This window comes from Pseudochaenichthys georgianus, chromosome 17 (genome assembly GCF_902827115.2).
Source record: "Pseudochaenichthys georgianus chromosome 17, fPseGeo1.2, whole genome shotgun sequence".
Classification (NCBI taxonomy): Eukaryota; Metazoa; Chordata; class Actinopteri; order Perciformes; family Channichthyidae; genus Pseudochaenichthys; species Pseudochaenichthys georgianus.
Genome location: NC_047519.1, coordinates 14,876,816 through 14,896,199, shown reverse-complemented (window position 1 = coordinate 14,896,199; position 19,384 = coordinate 14,876,816). Strand labels below are relative to the sequence as shown.

General features: G+C 41.2%; 1 protein-coding gene across 3 annotated transcripts in view; it reads left to right on the top strand.

Annotated features, from left to right (window-relative positions):
* Positions 1-19,384, top strand: part of slc6a9 (solute carrier family 6 member 9) — an 87,432-nt gene that overhangs the window by 47,565 nt on the left and 20,483 nt on the right. The window contains exon 1 of one of the 3 annotated variants that reach the window (XM_034104341.2): positions 787-891. The exons of the other annotated variants lie outside the window; for them this stretch is intronic. Within the exon in view, the coding sequence (XP_033960232.1) occupies positions 877-891 (15 nt within the window). The 5' untranslated portion in view covers positions 787-876. Of the gene's footprint in view, positions 1-786; positions 892-19,384 lie in introns of those variants that run through there. 3 annotated transcript variants of the gene reach the window in all.

Sequence of the window (19,384 nt, the reverse complement as noted above, 5' to 3'; positions counted from 1 at the left end):
TTGTTAAGCAAATGAGTGAACAAGCGAGAGGGGGTGGAGGGAGGGGGGACGGTGCACACGGCTACAGTGGCTCCAGCTAAAACCTGCGTGTCCATCTGCACTCATCAGCCATCATTGCCTCCTGTGCCTCGCTCTCTAACTCCTTTCCTTTTGCACTTTATCTCTCTCTCAGTTCTCAGTGTCCGTATCTATTTCAGTACGTCTCTTCGCATCTCTCTTGTTCAATTGCTCTCACGTTATCCCATTGTCACATTAGAGAACAACCTATTTCTGAAATGGATTGGGAGATTGTCTAAACGATGCTTTGACAGGGTGCTGTCACCCTACGCTCGCAGAAAATTAATAGCAAAAAGAGACTGTCAAAACAGATTGCGTATAATTTGAGTGGTTACCAAAAATGTTATAATAGATAATAGATCCATGCTCCATACATGTCCCATGTATGGAGCTGAGATGCAAAGAGATTACTGAAAATCCAATGAAAATTAGGGAATCTGTGATTATCTTTCCTGAAATCACACCTAAGTAGGATAATCTATCACTCATGATGAACATATAAACATGTCCACAAGCGAATGCACATGTAGTAAGTCACACCAAGATCTTTTTTAGTGCACGATATATTGTGATGCCCACACCTTGCCCTTTGCCCTAGAAACAACCTGCCTTCTTGGCCCTTCTCCGACCCCTTTTGGCCTCCCCCCTCCTTTCTTTTTTACAAAGACACCCACCAAACTAGCCCACTTCCTCCTCCCCCTAAGAGAAGATATTTTGAGGATTACAGCCTGGTAGGGTTTGTGCTATAAGTGTGCTGGTCTCAGTCATCATTGGGATTATTAGACGGGCTGATGCTGTGCTTGCATCAAGTTCCTCACCATGGAAAAAGTCAAGGTAAGGAGCTTGATAACACATCTGAGTTTAAAGGATAAGTTGTGTGGTGATTGTAGTAGCTAATGTGTGCAGTTTCAGTTAATGATTGTAATCACGTAGCACAAACAAGAGAATGGAGATAGACCTTTATTCCTTCTATTTTCTTAAATGTTATTTATGTTTTCTAAAAGAGGCAGGTTTTATTTGCGCCATTGAATTACATACTGGCGCCCAAACTGTCTAACCAAGTGACTTGCAGATCCTGTTTTACAACGGTAGCATAACAAATAACGTTTTTATGTACACTGGATAAAACTACCAAGTCAAATTCAACATGACACCTGAATGTTAGACATAAAGTTGGTAAATGATAATTAGGGGTGCAACAACTAATCGACTTAATCGATTACAATCGATGACCAAATTAGTTGACAACTAATTCAGTCGTCGATTCGTTGGTGACGTCATCACGTGTTTTACGTGTCGTTAAGCTCCAACGTTATCGGTGTTTTTATCGGTACTGGAGACATTTAAAAAATATGTCATATGTATTATTGCTACAAAAACATTATATCGCAGTCTTAGTGTCGCCAACTCCTTTTATAAAATGCAAAAAGACAAAAAAATGCGTTGATGGTGTATTTGTAATCTTTCCAATCCAGCCGAGAGATCTCTCTCTCCCGTCTGTGTGCGAGGGGGCGGGGCAGTTTACACACACACGGCTGCTACATGCAGCAACACATGGCGGAGAGAAGTGCTCCAAGGTGTGGTTAAATGTTACCCGTCTTGAGGTGGACAATGCTCGTTGCCAAGAGTGTTTAGCATGTAAGGGCGGTAACACGAGCAATTTGTCTGAACATTTAGCAAAAGTACACCACATTCAGACGGAGAAATGCACCGGTTTCGACTGTCTTTCTAGTAGGTTTGTAGCCCCATCCACGAGTAACTTTTCCACGTCAGGTATTATGTATGCTAGCAGCCATGGCCGTATCTACCATTGAGGTCACTGGACCTCGGTAATATTTTTCGAGCTGTGTTTACAAAACTTGTGGAATAATTGCACTAAACGGGGTTATTTGTAGTACTTCCATTTACTGACGATGGGGGCGCTGCATAACTACGTAGCCTTGATTAAAGCAAACCGAAGAAGACGACATGTATCAAGTATCAACAAACCACCGCAGCCCGGACTTGTACCGGAGGAGCGGAGGAGTGATGAGGTATCTAGAGATCTGAGTCCAGTGGGCTGCTTGTGTTTCTGTTCATCAGGACATCATATGACCAGCAGATCCTGTGTGAACGCACTACGTTAGTCAGTGGACGTCCGACAACATGCACACTAACTGATATTGCAGCTACAGGCTATACTTTGGGTTAAATTGCGTGAATAAACTAGCTAGAGAGCTAAAGTTAATTACATAAATCCAATGTCAGAAGGATTACGTTTTAACTAACGTTGTAATGCTTTTTTTTCATTTGAATTTGAGTAAAACATTGAAGATATAACATTGTATTGTTTTCTTTTTACACTGACTCAGATATAATGAAAAGACTACGTCAGTCGAAGCTCAGCTTTGGTAAGGAAGAGACAGGACAGGCAGAGAGAGAGAGAGAGAAAGAGAGAAAGTGATGGAAGTCAGGGAGGAACTGCAGGTACAGTCACACAAAAATAATGTAGGCTAAATAAGCGCATCTATGTATCTATCTATGTATCTATCTTTACCAATAGTCAATAGGCATAATTTTAAAACAACATACATCTAATTGCAGTTATGATGTCATAACATACAATTGTGTAACACACCATTTGCTTACATCTTTGTTCTCTTTTGAGAATCAAACAAAACAGATTTAAATAAAAAAAGAATGCAAACAAGTGAAATGAACTAAATGGCTGAATTGCTTTTAATTCACTGGCAGGAGCGACAAGTGAGGAGGAGCAAACATTTAACAACGAGGGAGAGGTTGAACAAAGAGAGAGTAGAGGACAGAGAGAGTAATGAACAGGAAGAAGACAGAGAGACTAAAGAAGATGGAAGAGAGGCTGCAGGTTATGGAAAGGAGAGAGACATGGAAAATGAATGTTGACAATGTTTTGTGATAATATTAGCCTCTTCTGCATGTCCAGATCATTATTAGTAACAATCAACTGATTCTTATGTATTACACTTTCAAAAATAATTGATGCTGCAGCCCACTCACATGGTTTGACATCAATATATTATCCATTTGTGACCCCCCACAGGACTTAAAAAGCACCTAACTAGATCATGAAAATCCCAAACATCTTGGGGGGTAGTACCTCCCGAACCCCCCTAACATGTTTGGACCTCGGTATTTAGGAAATCCTGGATACGGCCCTGCTAGCAGCAACACACGGAGTTAACTACATTATACAAGCATGGGTTAATGATTAGAGGTAACAGTTATTTATTTTGTTAAAGTTTCAGCTATTCTGTTTACAATTATGTTATCACATTATACGATTTGTTAAAACATTATTGTTTCATTTGTTTTCTTTTGAAATATTATTTATTTAATTTAAATATTATTTATTTAATTTAAATATAAAGCTATGTTAATTTTGTAAACAATTTGTTTAGTTAATTTAATAATATATGTATTTTTGAATCAAGTATTCATCTTTATTGTCTTCATTGTTAGTTTCCACATGCCTAAAACAACCTCAAGCTAAATCTAAAAGTTGATGGCTAAATAAGAGCGTTTGAGAAATTGTGCAAGGCATAATAGTCCGAATAGTCGATTAATCGTTTCATTAATCGATAGATTAATCGATTATCAAATTAGTCGTTTGTTTCAGCCCTAATGATAATGCAGAGTCTTGGGAAGGGGGTAAATGCCAAATTGCTTGCACTATGGAATGAGTTTGGATCCCTCCGATCCCCAGAAAGTTGCATGGGTGAATACATCTCTAACCGATATTGGTCATGGGACTAATATGCATGCATGTCTGTTTGTACAGCTGTTCACTTGTCATCACAAAATATGCAATGGTAAATGCACAGGGCTTCAGATGCAAAACATGGTTATCTGTTTTTTTGCCTTGGGTACAAACTTCAAAACGTATCCCAGATGTTTGAAATAAGATCATTGGGTCAGAATGCCTCAGATGAGGTAGTTTTAACGTACTGTCTTCTTTACACTTTATGTCCACTGGGCAACGACACACCCTGCACAGACCCTAATCAATTGCATAGGATTGTACTCAATTGCACACTCCAAAAATGATTGTAGGAGTTCTGTGAAGACTTATTAAGATCATGATAATTGTTTTTATCCGGAATATTCTGAAAAACATTGTCTGGAGACAAGAGGCATAGAAACATCATAAAAAAACATGTATTATGGACAAGACGGTTGTTTCTCCCAGGTCTGCTGCCGACCCTAATTTGCAACCGAAAATACTCCCCTCTTATTTTCTCATTTGCACCTTGCGTAAATTCCAAAGAATGCTCACCACCAAAACTTGGATGGAAACGCAGACCAGTGTGTACACACAGAAGCACATAGTTAAACTTGTTTTAGTGTGACAAATGACGCCTGATTTGCTGAGTGACTTTCTGAATGTAAGGAATGATGTAACCTGTAGGTGACCCCTAGCTTCTGGGCGGCCATCTATCCCACCCTTCATCTGACAGGGCTCGGCTTTCTCTCCTTCTCCTCCTCCTGACAACCCATCCATTGGTTGCAATTAATCAGCCGTGGAAGGGGAATTTATTCAGTCCCTGCCCAATGGGATCCTTTGGTATGTGGCCCCAATGGTAGCAGGTTGAGAAGCCACAGTCTACACTGTCTTTAGGCCAATTACTCTCACCTCACAGCCCACTCATAAAGAGAGCTTTGAGCGGCCTGTTTTGGGGGGGATCCGGTGGGCTTTTTGTCCTATAATAGCCGAGTGGATTCAGTCACTGCAGACAGACATGTTTACTAAACTCTGCATAGGTGGAGATTACGTGTGCCACTTTGAAAAACCGAGGCCTGAATATTGGCTGGGGAAAGAAAATCAGTATCAGGAGCGGCTCTATGCTATAATATTTTCTGATAGCATAGACTCATATGATTGTGATTTGAATATAAGTGAAGATTGAGCAAATTGAATGTACAAACATGTCAATGATGGCAACCAATCATGAAGTGGTTATGCCTTAACGTGGTGCTAAATGCGCAGTTTTCTTTTGCAGGAGAGTTGATAAAGTTTGCACAAGATGCACTGTTGGGTCTGGTATTAAGACATAGAATCTGCCTATAAAGCCGTTTTATTATTTATTTCAAGGGTTATTGTCCTTGCTCAGAAAAGTACACTTTTATCTATCTTGAATAGCATATGAGAAATGTCATGGAAAGCTAAGAGTACCATAAATCAGACCTTAATCAAAGAGAGAGAAGTACTTCTTCAAACTGTAGTAGTTATTAACTTTGGCTGAGCTCTACAAAACACATAAAATAGGAATGAGTTGAAATCAGATTACTGGAGCTGCATTTGGAGCTGCTTGTGTGAATGAAAATCAGTCCCTGACAGCAATAAAACATGTCAGTGGGTAAATAAATAGTATAGCAAACACATTTTGTATTATTTCAAATGAAGTACCTAATGCTGTCACTGGCAGTCATAGCAAAATATAAAGGTTTTTAAAGATTAAATCAATTCTGCCAGTTGTGAACTGCAATGGGTCTCAACTCGATCTAGACACCATCTGGGACAAAGCCATGTTATGGCCTTTTTCACACTTGCATTGGGTGATCCGATCAGGAGTGGACAGCTCCAAGTAGGTCAGTTTACACATGGCATTAGAATGTGTCTCCTCGTGCATCTCGAGTGACCACTTGTGATCGGATCCCCCTTCTCTGCTCTATATTCAAATACACATCAAGATCGTTTTCATTTGCATAGACCAAATGTGGGGTTGTTTTTATCCGGTGGGAGGCAGCAGTGCATTTCCATCGCCTAGTCTGCCAGAAAGAAGACTACAAATACATTTTAAAATATTGAAGTTAAAAGCATCAATCTGGTGCACTTTGAGAGCAAAATTAAGAAATCTATGGCAGGGTTTCCGCTAGGATTTTTTCTCGCCGGTCAAATGTCCGGGCAGAATTTATTTTATTTTTCTTATTCTTTACAAATCACTACCCTTTTAAACTGTATTCTTGTTTTGTCATATAGTATTTTAGTACATAACTATTTTTCATTTATTCTCTCTGGCTGTCCATCTCATAATGTTCACATAGAAACTAGCTGTCAATAGGAATATCATTCAGAAGAATTATAATTTCATGCAAAAATCTTTCACAAAAAGAGGTTGCACATTTAAATTCAGGTGTTGTTATGGCAACGTCAGTGGCCAAACAGCCACATTTACTGCTGCAAATACGTTCAAACATGCTGTCGACACGTAAAGCAGTGGCATGCCACCATTTCAGCTGACTTTTTCTCAGAAATACTGTCACATAACATCCATATATTTCAGTGCTAGGTTGATCTATCTAATCGATAGATTTATGATCGATAGATTTATAATTAACATAAGTTCGTTCATGATGGCTCACTTCAGTGATAGTGATGACATTGTTGCGAAATTATTAACCGAGTAATTTTCAAGATTGAGTTACAATGATAAACTGGAGTGGCAAAGGATCAGCTGAATGACCCGCAAGTGCTTCATCCAAAAGGACAGGAGGATGGACTTTGTGTTTCAGTGATTTGATCATCAAAGGTAGGCCTAAGTCATTTTCAATGCGGGCTGCCGTGCCGACTTAATTTATTTGTAATTGTTACTTAGCTGTGGGTGCCCTGTCATGATAGGTGTTTATATAAATCATGTTGTTTTGTGTGGTAGAGGGTCGCTGTCATTGATGTGTTTTGCACCCCGGGCTGCTGTTTTGATATTCCGCTGAAGTATACGCTGTGACGTAATATCTCTTCTTTTTTTTCGAGGGAAGGGGGGGGTCAGAGGGCCTAGGTATAAAAGTCACGGCTCGCCACTGCCATAACCTCACTGCCTGTAACCGCCCCTGTAAAATCAAGAAATAAGAGCCGTTAGCTTACTTCTTCTTTTTAGGGTTGTATAAGCTTTATAAACTAGGGCTGTCAAACGATTAACATTTGTAATCAGATTAATCACAGTTCAAGCATTAATTAATCATGATTAATCACCATTCGAACTATGTCCAAAATATGCCATTTCTTTATGTATATTGTTGTGGGAATGGAAAGATAAATGAAAGAAGGCGGATATATCCATTTAACATGGGGTGAACGTTGTGATCAGCTGTTTTAGCGCAGTTCTCCAGTGAAGGGGGGGAGTCTCCCTCCGCAGCCGGTTGGCGTAGTTTTGGCACAATTCCGTTGTACAGACCGACGTTAACAGCAGCCCTGTCTGTGCACACGGAGACCGACTCTGTCGTCCGGTGATCTAACCCCCTTCTAGAAAAGCTAGATAACTGGTACGCGTACCTGCGTACCAGTTATGTGCACCCCTGTACTACAGCAAAAGTATTCTCCGTCGGGACTTCCTGCAACAACACCACGCCGTTATCTTGATTCTGATTGGCCAGAAGACATTATCAAAGATGTTCTATTGAGAAGACGATCACTACGTGTAGGGATGTTCCGATCACCTTTTTTTGCTCCCGATCCGATTCCGATCATTTGATTTTGACAATCTGCCGATACCGATTTTTCCCGATCCGATCTTTATGCAAAGCATTAAGAGAAAAAAAAGGAAAAAAGCATTCAAGTTGTCCCTTAAGGTTATTTTTTTATTTAAATGATAGTACCCAACTATCCATTCTATCCAACATGGATATAGCTTCTTTTTTTCACAGCAGCATTGGATCAGTTCAGTTGTGCAGCATTGGATCAAAACAAAATAAAGCTTATCAGTGGTCCACCACAAAATAACCATGTAAACAAATTGAGTGCAGATAGTGCAGTAACAAAACAAAAATAACTACTGGAAAGAGGTAGCTTGACTAGCTTCACAAGTTCACATTCAGTCACAAATAATAAAATTTAAATTAAAATGAGGCTTGATGCAGAATTCTAGCCTTAAGACTAACTAGTCTAGTAATAATGCAATGAACAACAGCAGCTTAACATAACATGAATAAACAAAGTATTATATTTCCATCTTACTGGAGTAACACAATTCAATAGTAATCAGCAGCGAACCACTTCAACACGTGTGTTTCGGTGTATTCACGGCATTAATTTGATTATTCTACAGTATTGTTGTTTTATAGTTATTTGTTAATGTAACCCAATTTGTGTTCTTTGAAATTGAAAAGGATATCGCATTGTGTTTGTTACTTTCGTTGCAGTTGTATATGTCTTAAGTGTAATTTGGCTTGGCTTCCTATTTGTGGACATGCTTTTATTTTGAAGGAGAGGTAGCGCTGTTGACAGGATGTTGTTGTTGCTTTGGAAACAACGTGACGGAGATTAACGGAGAAAAGTAATATCTACATATAAAGACGGAGAAAGTAAACAATAACGTTTATGGTTAAGTGTTAGCACCCCCCGAAGAGGCACAAGCTCTTACGTTGATATTGGAGATTCATAAATTCAATTTGAAAAAAAAATGGGGGGGGGGAATGAAAAAACAAACAATCGTATTAGATTGGTCGTGTTGAACGTAGCTCTGTTCTTTCCACCACGCGGAACCTCCGCCTTGCAAACATTGCATCTGGCTGTTACACTGCCTTCGCTTTCAATGTTATAATACTTCCAAACTCCTGACATTTTCTCTGTCCCGACTCCCGAGTCACCAGCTGAACGTAGCCTCTCATTAGCTTACTGCTACTAGACACTGCGCCCACTCTGTTGCCAGCATTGAGAGAAATAAGCAACCAGGTCTGAAAACAAGCCCAAAAGAAGCAACACATACATGATCTTGTTTTGTCCTCCCAAAACTAAATATATAGATTTGTATATAACATAAAACAGAATACAGAAATAAATCGGTTCTGTGTGTTCAGTATTAAGGCCCTGACACACCAACCCGATTTTGGGAGTCAGAGGCCGTCAGAGGCTGTCGGGCATTCGCGGCGCCGTAGTCAGGTTGGTGTGTCCCGCACCGTCGACCGTGACACGCCTTATTTGGACTGCCAGACCCGATGCATGGCCGATTCAACATGTTGAATCGGCCATGCATCGGGTCTGGCAGTCGGACCAAATAATCACTCTGATTGGCTGTTCAGCTACCAAATCAGTGCATGAGAAGCGAAGCGGAAGTGAGGGACGTAAACAAACGATTTAAGAAGGCACACACAGACTGCTATTCATTTTCATCTCATCATGGCGATCTGGAATGATGCAAACGAAGACCTGCTCATCACCTTGATCCAGGAGAGGCCAGCTCTGTATGATATTACGGAGAAAAGATACTCTTCTTCTTCTCTGTCTTCCGGTTGTTGCCTCTTTTGAATGACGAATACACACTACCGCCGCCTGCTGGTAAGGAGAGTTATTGCCACTCACGCACTGAAGTCGGTGCGGTGTGTTCCCGTGCGACACATGGCCAAAACGCAGGAGAACACGGCCAGGCAACAGCCGACTTCAGCGTCGGCTAGTCCTCTGGTGACTGCTTGGTGTGTCAGGGCCTTTATTCCCAGAGAGCAACTGTGAGACAATATAGACGTGTTAATGATCATTTTGAAAACAGCTGTGGGGTGTAAAGAATATCACATTACCACCTCAGTATACGTCAACGATTATGAAAATGAAATATCTTGATGAAACAAATCCATCAGCAGTCACATTTATTTTTTCATAAACCCTTTTTAAAGAAATATTCCCCCAATCAATCATGCTTTTCAATCTACACTCGAAAGCATGTGACGATACGTTTTTTGCTTAAAGGAGCAACTCAAAGTTACATTGAGGAAGATTTGCATATTAGAGACAGCTTGGGTAAGAGCAGTGAGCTGTCTGTAAAATGCCATCGCTCTATAGGAGGTGTCGCTAAATGGAATTTTTTAAGGCTGGAAATTACACGCACAGTCAGCAACTAAATGACATTTACAAATCGTATTTTGCAAGCAAGATTATCAGGCCTTTGCAGAGCTCTGCACTCTACTCTACTTGTTGCATGAAGAGCTGTAATGCACCTTTTTTAAGCCTAGAAGTTGACCTAGTGAAATGTGCGAGAGATGCAAACCATATTTGTATTTCAAATCAAGGTTCAAAGCGAGGAAGTAAACCTTATGTCTGTGTTGCCATGAGCTAGAAAGACGTTTGTAGTTCTTGCTACACTTCTCTGGTCAGTGTCTTTCACAGACATGTCTGCAGCTGTCAAGAGACCTCGGTTTGAAGGTTCTTGCTGCGTTTGTCAAACTGTTCCTGTGCATATGGGTAAACTCTGGGGCGTTCCTCCCCAATTGGTGTATTTGAGTGCATGTCTATGCTTGTCTATGAAGCTGAAGTGCTCTAGTTGCAGTGTGAGTGGAGGGAGGATGAGAGGCAGCAGCGTATAGAGGAGGGAAAACCTTGTATTTTACTCATTTACGTTTACTATTTGAGAGTAATAGTATTTATTCTGTTTGATTAAACAAAAATAATGAAGTTGGTATTTTTGGCGGTCTTGATGCATCCCAACCAAGCTCCAGTTATGTCGATTGAATAGGAGTCTATGAGAAAATTAACCTATTTCTTCCTTAATTTACTACCTCGGTAACAATTTTCCTGATGAGCTTATGGTCTCTATTGTTACTTATTCCCTTTTTTTTTTTTTTATAAAGTGAGGTTTATTTAATAAATTATGGTTCCATCGATATCGGCCGATATTCACTCTCTGCCGATCGATCAGTGTTCTCTATAAAGGCCGATCGGGAGAGCCGTAAAATACATGACACTTTTCTCAGTGCGCGGCAAAACAACCTCGCCAAAATGGCTTCACCAGTCTGGCAGTATTTTATTTTTTGTCCGAAAAAGACAGTCAAATAGCGATATGCAACGTGTGTGTGAAGCAGAAATCCTGCAGCTCCGCCCGCTTTGATGGACCGGTGAGCGGAGCAAAACACACACTAAGAGTTAGACCTAACACACTTCGCTATTTTATCTACCTCTTCACGGTCGGGTCACTCATTACTGGATCAGTGAGCTGAGAGAGAGAGAGAGAGAGAGAGAGAGAGAGAGAGAGAGAGAGAGAGAGAGAGAGAGAGAGAGAGAGAGAGAGAGAGAGAGAGAGAGAGAGAGAGAGAGAGAGAGAGAGAGAGAGAGAGAAGAGATAGAGAGAGAGAGAGAGAGAGAGAGAGAGAGCGAGAGAGAGAGAGAGAGAGAGAGAGAGAGAGAGAGAGAGAGAGAGAGAGAGAGAGAGAGAGAGAGAGATATCTTCACGGTCGGGTCACTCATTACTGGATCAGTGAGCTGCATGAGATACTGACTGACTGACTGACTGACTGGCTGACTGACTGACTGGCTGTCGAGAGAGAGAGAGAGAGAGAGAGAGAGAGAGAGAGAGAGAGAGAGAGAGAGAGAGAGAGAGAGAGAGAGAGAGAGAGAGAGAGAGAGAGAGAGAGAGAGAGAGAGAGAGAGAGAGAGAGGAGAGAGAGAGAGAGAGATTCTTCACGGTCGGGTCACTCATTACTGGATCAGTGAGCTGCATGAGATACTGACTGACTGACTGACTGACTGGCTGACTGACTGGCTGTCGAGAGAGAGAGAGAGAGAGAGAGAGAGAGAGAGACTTTAACTTAACTTTCATGCCAATAAAGCCCCATTGAATTGAGAGAGAGCTCATTTCTCCCGTGTTATTATCCAAACTTGAATAATGTACTTCATTTGAATGTAATAATTATGTTCCACTCGATCGGATCAGCGATCGGTATCGGCTAGGGCTGCTCGATTATGGCAAAAATCATAATCTCGATTATTTCGGTCAATAATTGTAATTGCGATTATTAAATGCGATTATTCATTGACTTTGAAAACATCCATTTATTGGAAAAAAATATGTTGATTACCCTGAACCCTGAAAAAAATAATCGTTTTATTTCGATTACGTTGTTTTCGTAATCGTTGCAAGCCATAATCGTAATTGCGATTTAAAATACGATTTATAGAGAACCGCAGTGACGCGTCCTAAAACCCGGATGTAAACTCTCCATAGGATCTTGGAAAATAGCTCGAAATAAGGTCTGTGGTTGACACACATTTAAGAGACGGATCATGTTTTGTTCAGCCGGATAATATCCACATGTCTATCCTACTTTTATAATTTTCGAAGCATAAATCTAGTCGCAAGAAGGAACTACAGCAAGGTCGCTGCTTCAACGTCACGCCAACTTAAGATCCATATTGAAGTGTTTGTTTGAACAGTTTGCAGGAGGCAGGGACTTGCTTTCAAGCAGAACAGGGCAAACAAACTTAGCGGGAGTGTTTACGTGTTCGGTGTAATGACGTAAAACGGCCTGGACAACTTCTGTAGTCCTATTCAGCCACTTGTTAACAACCATCGTTTTTCAGACACGTAAACTCTTCAGAAATCACCAGCGAGGTCACTGCTGATGTATTTAATGTCGTAGAACAAAACGTGATCTGTCTCTTCAATTTGTGTCAAACACAGAGCTTATTTGGAGCTATTTTCCAAAATCCTATGGAGTAATTACATTGCTTTTTATCGAAGGAACCGGACGTGGTAAAAATGCTAACTTACATCCGGGTTTTAGGACGCGTCACTGCGGTTCTCTATTGAGCAGCTCTAGTATCGGCCGATACTGATTCCGGCGATCGGCCCCAAAATTGGCGATCGGAGCATCCCTAGTTCCATTAACAGTTAAATATAAAGTCAATTCGTGTATATTTTAGGGTGTGGCTACCTTGTGATCCACAGATCGATACCACGTGCGGTTTAGGTGTCGTTTGTTTTTTTACAAAACACTTTATCATTAGTGTGTTTGCTCTTGATGAACGTGTATGTACAACTTCGACATGTAACATTCGTTGGTTGAACTTGGCTGCTTTTTTTTTTTACAGTTCCAAAATGTAGACCATAAAAAACAAACACTGATGACAGGTCGAATTACAGTATGTTCTTAACCAGAGTAGTTCGAATTTAAGGGAATAGTTTCAGGAGAATTCAAGATTAGATTTTGAATGTTTTCGGCATTAAACCTTCTTCAGCATTTCTTCCATCACACCTGCAGGCCTTTGTGGAGCGACAGGATTTTGGGGTAAATCGCACTGATCCCGTCACTTCCAGTCTGAGTATGCACAGATCAGCGTTTCTCTGTTCATTCACATTCCGGGACTGAGCTGGCAGTCTTTTCCAGGTGAGCTTAGCGGAGAGATGAATTAGGAATTGTGTATTCAGTCTCAAACCTGCAACATTATGATTACGAAATGGGAAACACTTTTCCACTGTTCTGCTGCCAACAACGATGTACTGTTTGTGCTTAATTCACAATAGCAACAATCAATTTAGCAAAGGTGTGCGTAAATAAACATTAGCATGCCTATTGTCCTTTTTTTGATTATTTGGTGATTGAGCCACCAGCTAATCACAGCTCCTGTCAATCTGTGAATCTCAGTGTGACGCAAATTGTGTAGAGGCAAATGACCCATTCTGAGTTCTCTTAAACTTTATTTTTTGATTGACAGCATCAGATCAGTATTCTTTTTTTCCATTGTGACCGCGTCAATCTCTGGTCAATCTCACGCAACTGAGCCTTGCCAAGCTGTGATGATGAACATTCCAACTATACCGTCACAGCAGGGAATAGCTCCTTATATGTGTGTATGGCATCTAAAAAATTGTTGGTATTCAGGCCAACCGTGACATCCACATTTGCAAGTAGCACATACATTTTTTATTTGACAATATATGTGGATATAAGACTTACTATTCCGGTCAGTAATCTTACAACAGAACTGACTTGCAGTTACGTCGTATGTTTTTTTGGATCACCATTTTCTGGTTCAAGCATGGCGCCCCTATTCTTATCTCAATCAAAACAAATGGCATACTCGCAGCCTAGGCATTAACATAATAGTGCCCTCTGTGAATTCTGAGCCCCAATTTTCTGTAAAAAAGTCCTGTTAATGCACAAATCGGGCTAAACAATGTGTTAAACATTTGCTGCTATTCTTTGGATCATTTCATTGTTGTCCTGATGGAACAACCGAGATCGCGCTGTGACTCAAAGACACCCTGGAAAAATAAAAAAAGTTGCAAACTGAATCCAAGGAGAGACGGATGGGGGACCATGTGTGGTCTTATGTAAAGCCCAGATGGTCCCAGAGAAGCATGTGACAGACATGGAGGGAGAGAGGAGGGTCTGTCTGCCTGTCTGACTGACAGCGGGCCCCCGGGAGCCAACACCACAGGCTACAACACCTGGGCTGAGAGAGGCTGACCTGGGGTCAGTCGAGGGGGAGAGGGATGAAACTATAAACACAGTTCAACTTTGGAACAGAGGGTTCAGCCAATACTTAGTGTTTGATACTGTCTGATTTCTACTGGATTGTGTTGATCTCCAGTATATGTAGGCCAATACATGTAAACATGTATCCTGTTTTTGGGCCATATGTTATTGAAAAATGTATATGTATCAACCCAACTTCTTTTCTGCTAATGCAGACACTGATGCTTGCTATAATTGAGTGTTTACCAACCCTGTTCCTAGCATATAGAGTTAAATAAGACTCAATAAACCTGGCTGCAAGGACCGAATGAATGCGTCATACATTTTATAGCTACATTCAAGAGCAGTTTATTTTTTCTTCCAATATGAATGAAGGCGAGACACCCCAGGTGAATAGGGTAATTTTTTTAACTTAAAGATATAAGCTAGACATTTCTCCAGTTAATTACTTACAATAAGACAATTGTTTTTTGTATTACAAGTTTTCTGAAATAGCATGTTTAAATATGCAAATGAGCCATTATCTCATTAAATATGCACATATTTTAACACATTTCAGGAATCGAAATCTGAACTTTGGATAAAGCGAGGTTCAAAATTCTTGTTTCATTTTGTAGTCATATTAGTATCTATGGCTTTTACAGAAGGGATTTTGGATATCTCTTTTTATGACTCCATAAATCAGAAAATATTGTCAACTGCCCTAAAATATCAATTTTCACCATGTTTTTAGGTATAAAATGTTATATAATTCAGGCTATGAATGATATATGAACAAACCCTTCTGTAAAAGCCTTCATAATATTGATAGGAATATAACTGGAAGGTTTGGTGTCTCTACGTGCTACTGAAGTGGACATTTCGAACTCAGAGTAGGAGAAAAAACTAATTTTGAGAAAACGACCTTTAAAGATTGCAGTGAGGCGCTAGCTGAACCCTCCTGTTCTTTGGATGACAGCTTGCGCCTCGACGCACTCCGTGAAGGTATTTCATGTTCGGGGTCATTTGTTTTTTGTATAACCTTGCTTCGTGCAAGTGACAATTGTTGTCGTCTTCTCTGTGAAAGTTTTTTTCGCCGTTCTTTTGCCATTTTGAGATTTAAATTTCTAGCGGAAAGCTAACCAGGAAGTGTTTTAGCACACCACGTGACGCTTCTGAACGAATCACATTGTCAGAAATTAACATCAGCCAATGAGATTTCGTTTCTTGGTTTAAGACCCCTTTGTGCTTTCACGATTGGTTGCTGATACAAAGGAAATGACCATATTTGGATCCGATGAGATTGTGCAGGAGAGACGGAGCTTTCCAACGATATCTCTGTTGACATGGTGCACACAGCGGTCGCGGCACTTTATGTTACGTTAGAATGCTAACTTTTGGTGAATTTAGGAGAAATATACAGACGCAAATAGACAAACTATAGTAAAATAAACACTTAAATGTGTATTTTGTACGTTTTCCTTCCAAAAGCCTGAAAGAAAACATGTTATAGACAGGGGTGCACATGACTTTTTTGCCCTGGTTCTCAAAGGAGCACCTGGAGATGTTGCTTGGTGCTCATCCTTAAAATGAAATAAACCATAACTTTTGAGGGGCTCTTTATTTGCCAGACACACGGCACTGAGGTGAACACAGGACAACATTAGCACGACCAGTAATCCTACAAGCTGTCATCACTACCCTCCTGACTGTTCTCCTGACTGTCTTCCTCTCTGTCAGACATGGTAGCTGATGATGTAGGCCTACTTCTTTCTCTCTGGTTGAGTCTGCGATTAGCTGCTTGCATCCACAAGTCAACAGCTGCTTTTGGGTCGAAAGTCTCTGTTGTCATCTTAGACAAGTGGATGTAATCAAATAAGAACATACTAATAACCAATACCTACCATAGCCAATAACAAATGAATATAACTTATTTTATTGTTGTTGTTCATTCATATCTTATTTTACCTAGTTAACATTTATTTATTTATGCATTTTTTTTATCTCCAGTTTTAAAGGATATTTTTGGTTACTGTCCTATACTGTAGTATACATTGAAATGATTTCAAACCTGTTTTATCCCAATAATTATAAAGGAGTGCCTTGGAAATATGTGTTTACATAAATTGTGACCAAAACGTTTGAGACCCACTGAGATAACTTAGACTAAAGTGAACTATCTAAACACTCACTGATCTGTAGTCATCAGCCTCTCAGTCTGACTGGAGAGGACTCTCCCTCCACATTATTGTAGAAATATCTTCTTCTTACACCTGTTAGAGCAGCTAGCACCAGATTCTAATAACAGCGCCGGTACCGGCGCACCCTCCCTCTCTCCCTCCCTCTCTCCCTCCCTCTCTCCCTCCCTCGCTCACTCGCACTTTCATCACTTACAGCGCCCATTGTACAGGGCAAATGAAACGTGTAACCGGGGTGAAAAGGGTGTTACATTTACTTAGTTATGAATATTGTTACATCAAGGCCGAAAATTAGGATGAGCCCCAACGGTCAAAAAAAAAAAGTTCCCTCCCAGAACTGCCAGCGCAGCGCCTCCCCAGATCTGGCACCCTTGGCGAACATCTATAACGCCAGTGCTACGGGCCGGCCCTGCGTTCTTATGCAACTCACATATATCTTTCTCTCTCTCCTCTCTTCTCTCTTCTCCCTTCTCTCTCTCTCTCTCTCTCTCTCCTCTCTCTCTCTCTCTCTCTCTCTCTCTCTCTCTCTCTCTCTCTCTCACGGCCCGTCCACACAGCTTCTGTCCATTCACTTTGAATGGGGTGACGTCACTTTTAGCCGAACTGCATTTTGGGAAGCGACGTGGAGCGTTGTTGGCGTTGCTCGCTTCAAAAGTTGAGCAATGTTCAACTTTTGGCGCCTCGGCAGAAGCATCAGCCAATGCAATCCCGTTTATGCAAATCTTCCAGTACAAGCGCTAGCCAATCAAACCGCGTGTATGCTGGGAGAGACTACGCAGGTCATTTCCTCATATTTAAAAAAATTGAGGGAAAATTCATTATAGCGGTAGTGAATCACCCGGTGCTGAATGATCGGTCTCTGTTCATCTACCGGGATACAAACCGGAGGAGCGAGGCATGGGGGGGGTGGCAGAGACAGTGGGTTGGAACTGGTAGGTTTTCGCCTGTTTGGGGATTTTATATCCAGTTTACTTCGTTTTAACATTGCTATTGCTTTGTATGTCGGGGGCGGGAGATTCATGTGATTGGTTGTTGGTCGCGTTGCTCGCAAAAAATCCCCAAGCTTCAGACACGCCAACCGCCAAGCGTCAACGCACGCCGCTGTGTGGACACTCCGTCAATGTTGGTACGCAAATGCGCCTTTTTTCAAATGACCCGGTGCTCTTTTTTTGGCGGAGGTGCGCATGCCTACTTATTTGCGTTGAGCCAGGTGCTCAAACAGACAAGCCTGTTTACAGTTGTCGGCTAAATGCCGCTCCTCTGTCTTCATCTTCAGTCAAAGCATGAGGCTGAAGTTCCCACTGTGGGTCAAAATAATGACTGTGATGTGCAGTCGACACGTTGGATGCGATTCGAATGATCTAACGCAGCCCCTCGTCCTCCACAATGTTAAGCTGTAGTCACCCATTTAGCTATTGCTGTTGTTGTCCAGGCGTCTCCCCGGCAAACTTTCAAGCGTGGTCTGCCACAAGCGAGCGGCAGGAGCGGGGCTGTCAGCATCTCTGTGTGCTTGGCTTGCTGTTTAAAACACCATCCAACTAACAACAACGTCGAGCCTTTGGGCTCTGAAGCTACGGGGCGGGCCAAGGACAAATACACGTGTTAATCGTACGTTAAAATAATTAGTGGCGTTAAAAAAAATTGCGTTAACTTGACAGCCCTAATTTTTATATATTTTTTCATGGCTTTAAGCTTTGTTTTGAGATTTAGTTTTGCTCTTTCAGTACTACAAAAAATGGCTTTAAATGATGCTTTGAATGCACGCTTATAACATTCATGGGACACCATGTCAAAAAATTCAAACAAATACGAATACAAAGCATCCAAGGTTTAAACCAGCTCTCTAGAGCTTTCTATACGCTACAGATTGCCCATCCTCGCTTTAATGCAAATGTCAGCATACTTAATACTAAATATAGCAACGACACTGCAACAGCCCAGTGCCTGGTTATCACTGTGAAAGAACATCCTCCACTCATGCCCTCCACTTCCTTTCACCTCACTCACTTTACCACTGAATTTAAACCCCACCGTGCGCCTGTCTCCAATTTGTCAGGTCGATTTTCAAAGAGTGTACGCCATAGACTCATGGGTCATTGCTATTCCCAGAGTGTTCCCTCCTTTTGGTTTGTCAGGGTGCAGACCTGATCGTGCATGTGCTTGTGTATCTTATAAAGGCACACACCTGGTTGCTGATTGGTAAGTCAGATGTCCATGCTGTAGTGCCGAATAGAGGGTGCAAAAATAACACACACACAGCTGCACACGACTCCTCTGCTGCTTTTCCTTCCACAGTGCACTCCAGACGGGGACATTGTAGTGCGTGACCCTCCGAAGGGTTGCTCCTTACACCCTGCTGTGATCGTGACTTCACTCCTCACTATCAACCACTTGTGTTTGTTGATCTTCCTGTCTGTCCCACCTGCAGCCTCCACTCTACTTTACAAAAAAAAGGTCAAGGATGCCTTTTGTCTTGCCCTCCTGACATGCAAGCACAGCCAGAGTCAAAGTAAGACGAAGCCTTTGGGAAAAACATGGCAGCTGTTTGTTTTATTTTGCTGTTTTACTGACTCTCTCATTAGTTGTGCTTGGCGCTGCCTCAGAGTTGAACTTTGAATCTAATGGGGGCATAGTGTAGAGGTTGTTGGTTTGTGTCATTGTGGTTGCTTTATTGATATTTTTGCTGTGTGTCGGAAGTAGCACGGCATCTTGGGGGGGGGGGGGGGGGCAAAACATAAATGTCTCTCTATTGCTCTTATATTATTATTTTTTCCACAAATAAAACTGTTAACAAAGCAGTTTAACTTTGCTGAAAAACTGTCATTCTTGTGTATATAGTTTACTTGTCTACAGGCATGTAGTGTATTTTCCAATGACAGCAAAAGATTATGTGATTTATTTTTATTTTATTTTTTGCAGTTAAATGAACTGTATGCTGCATAAAAGAAGGTTTTTTT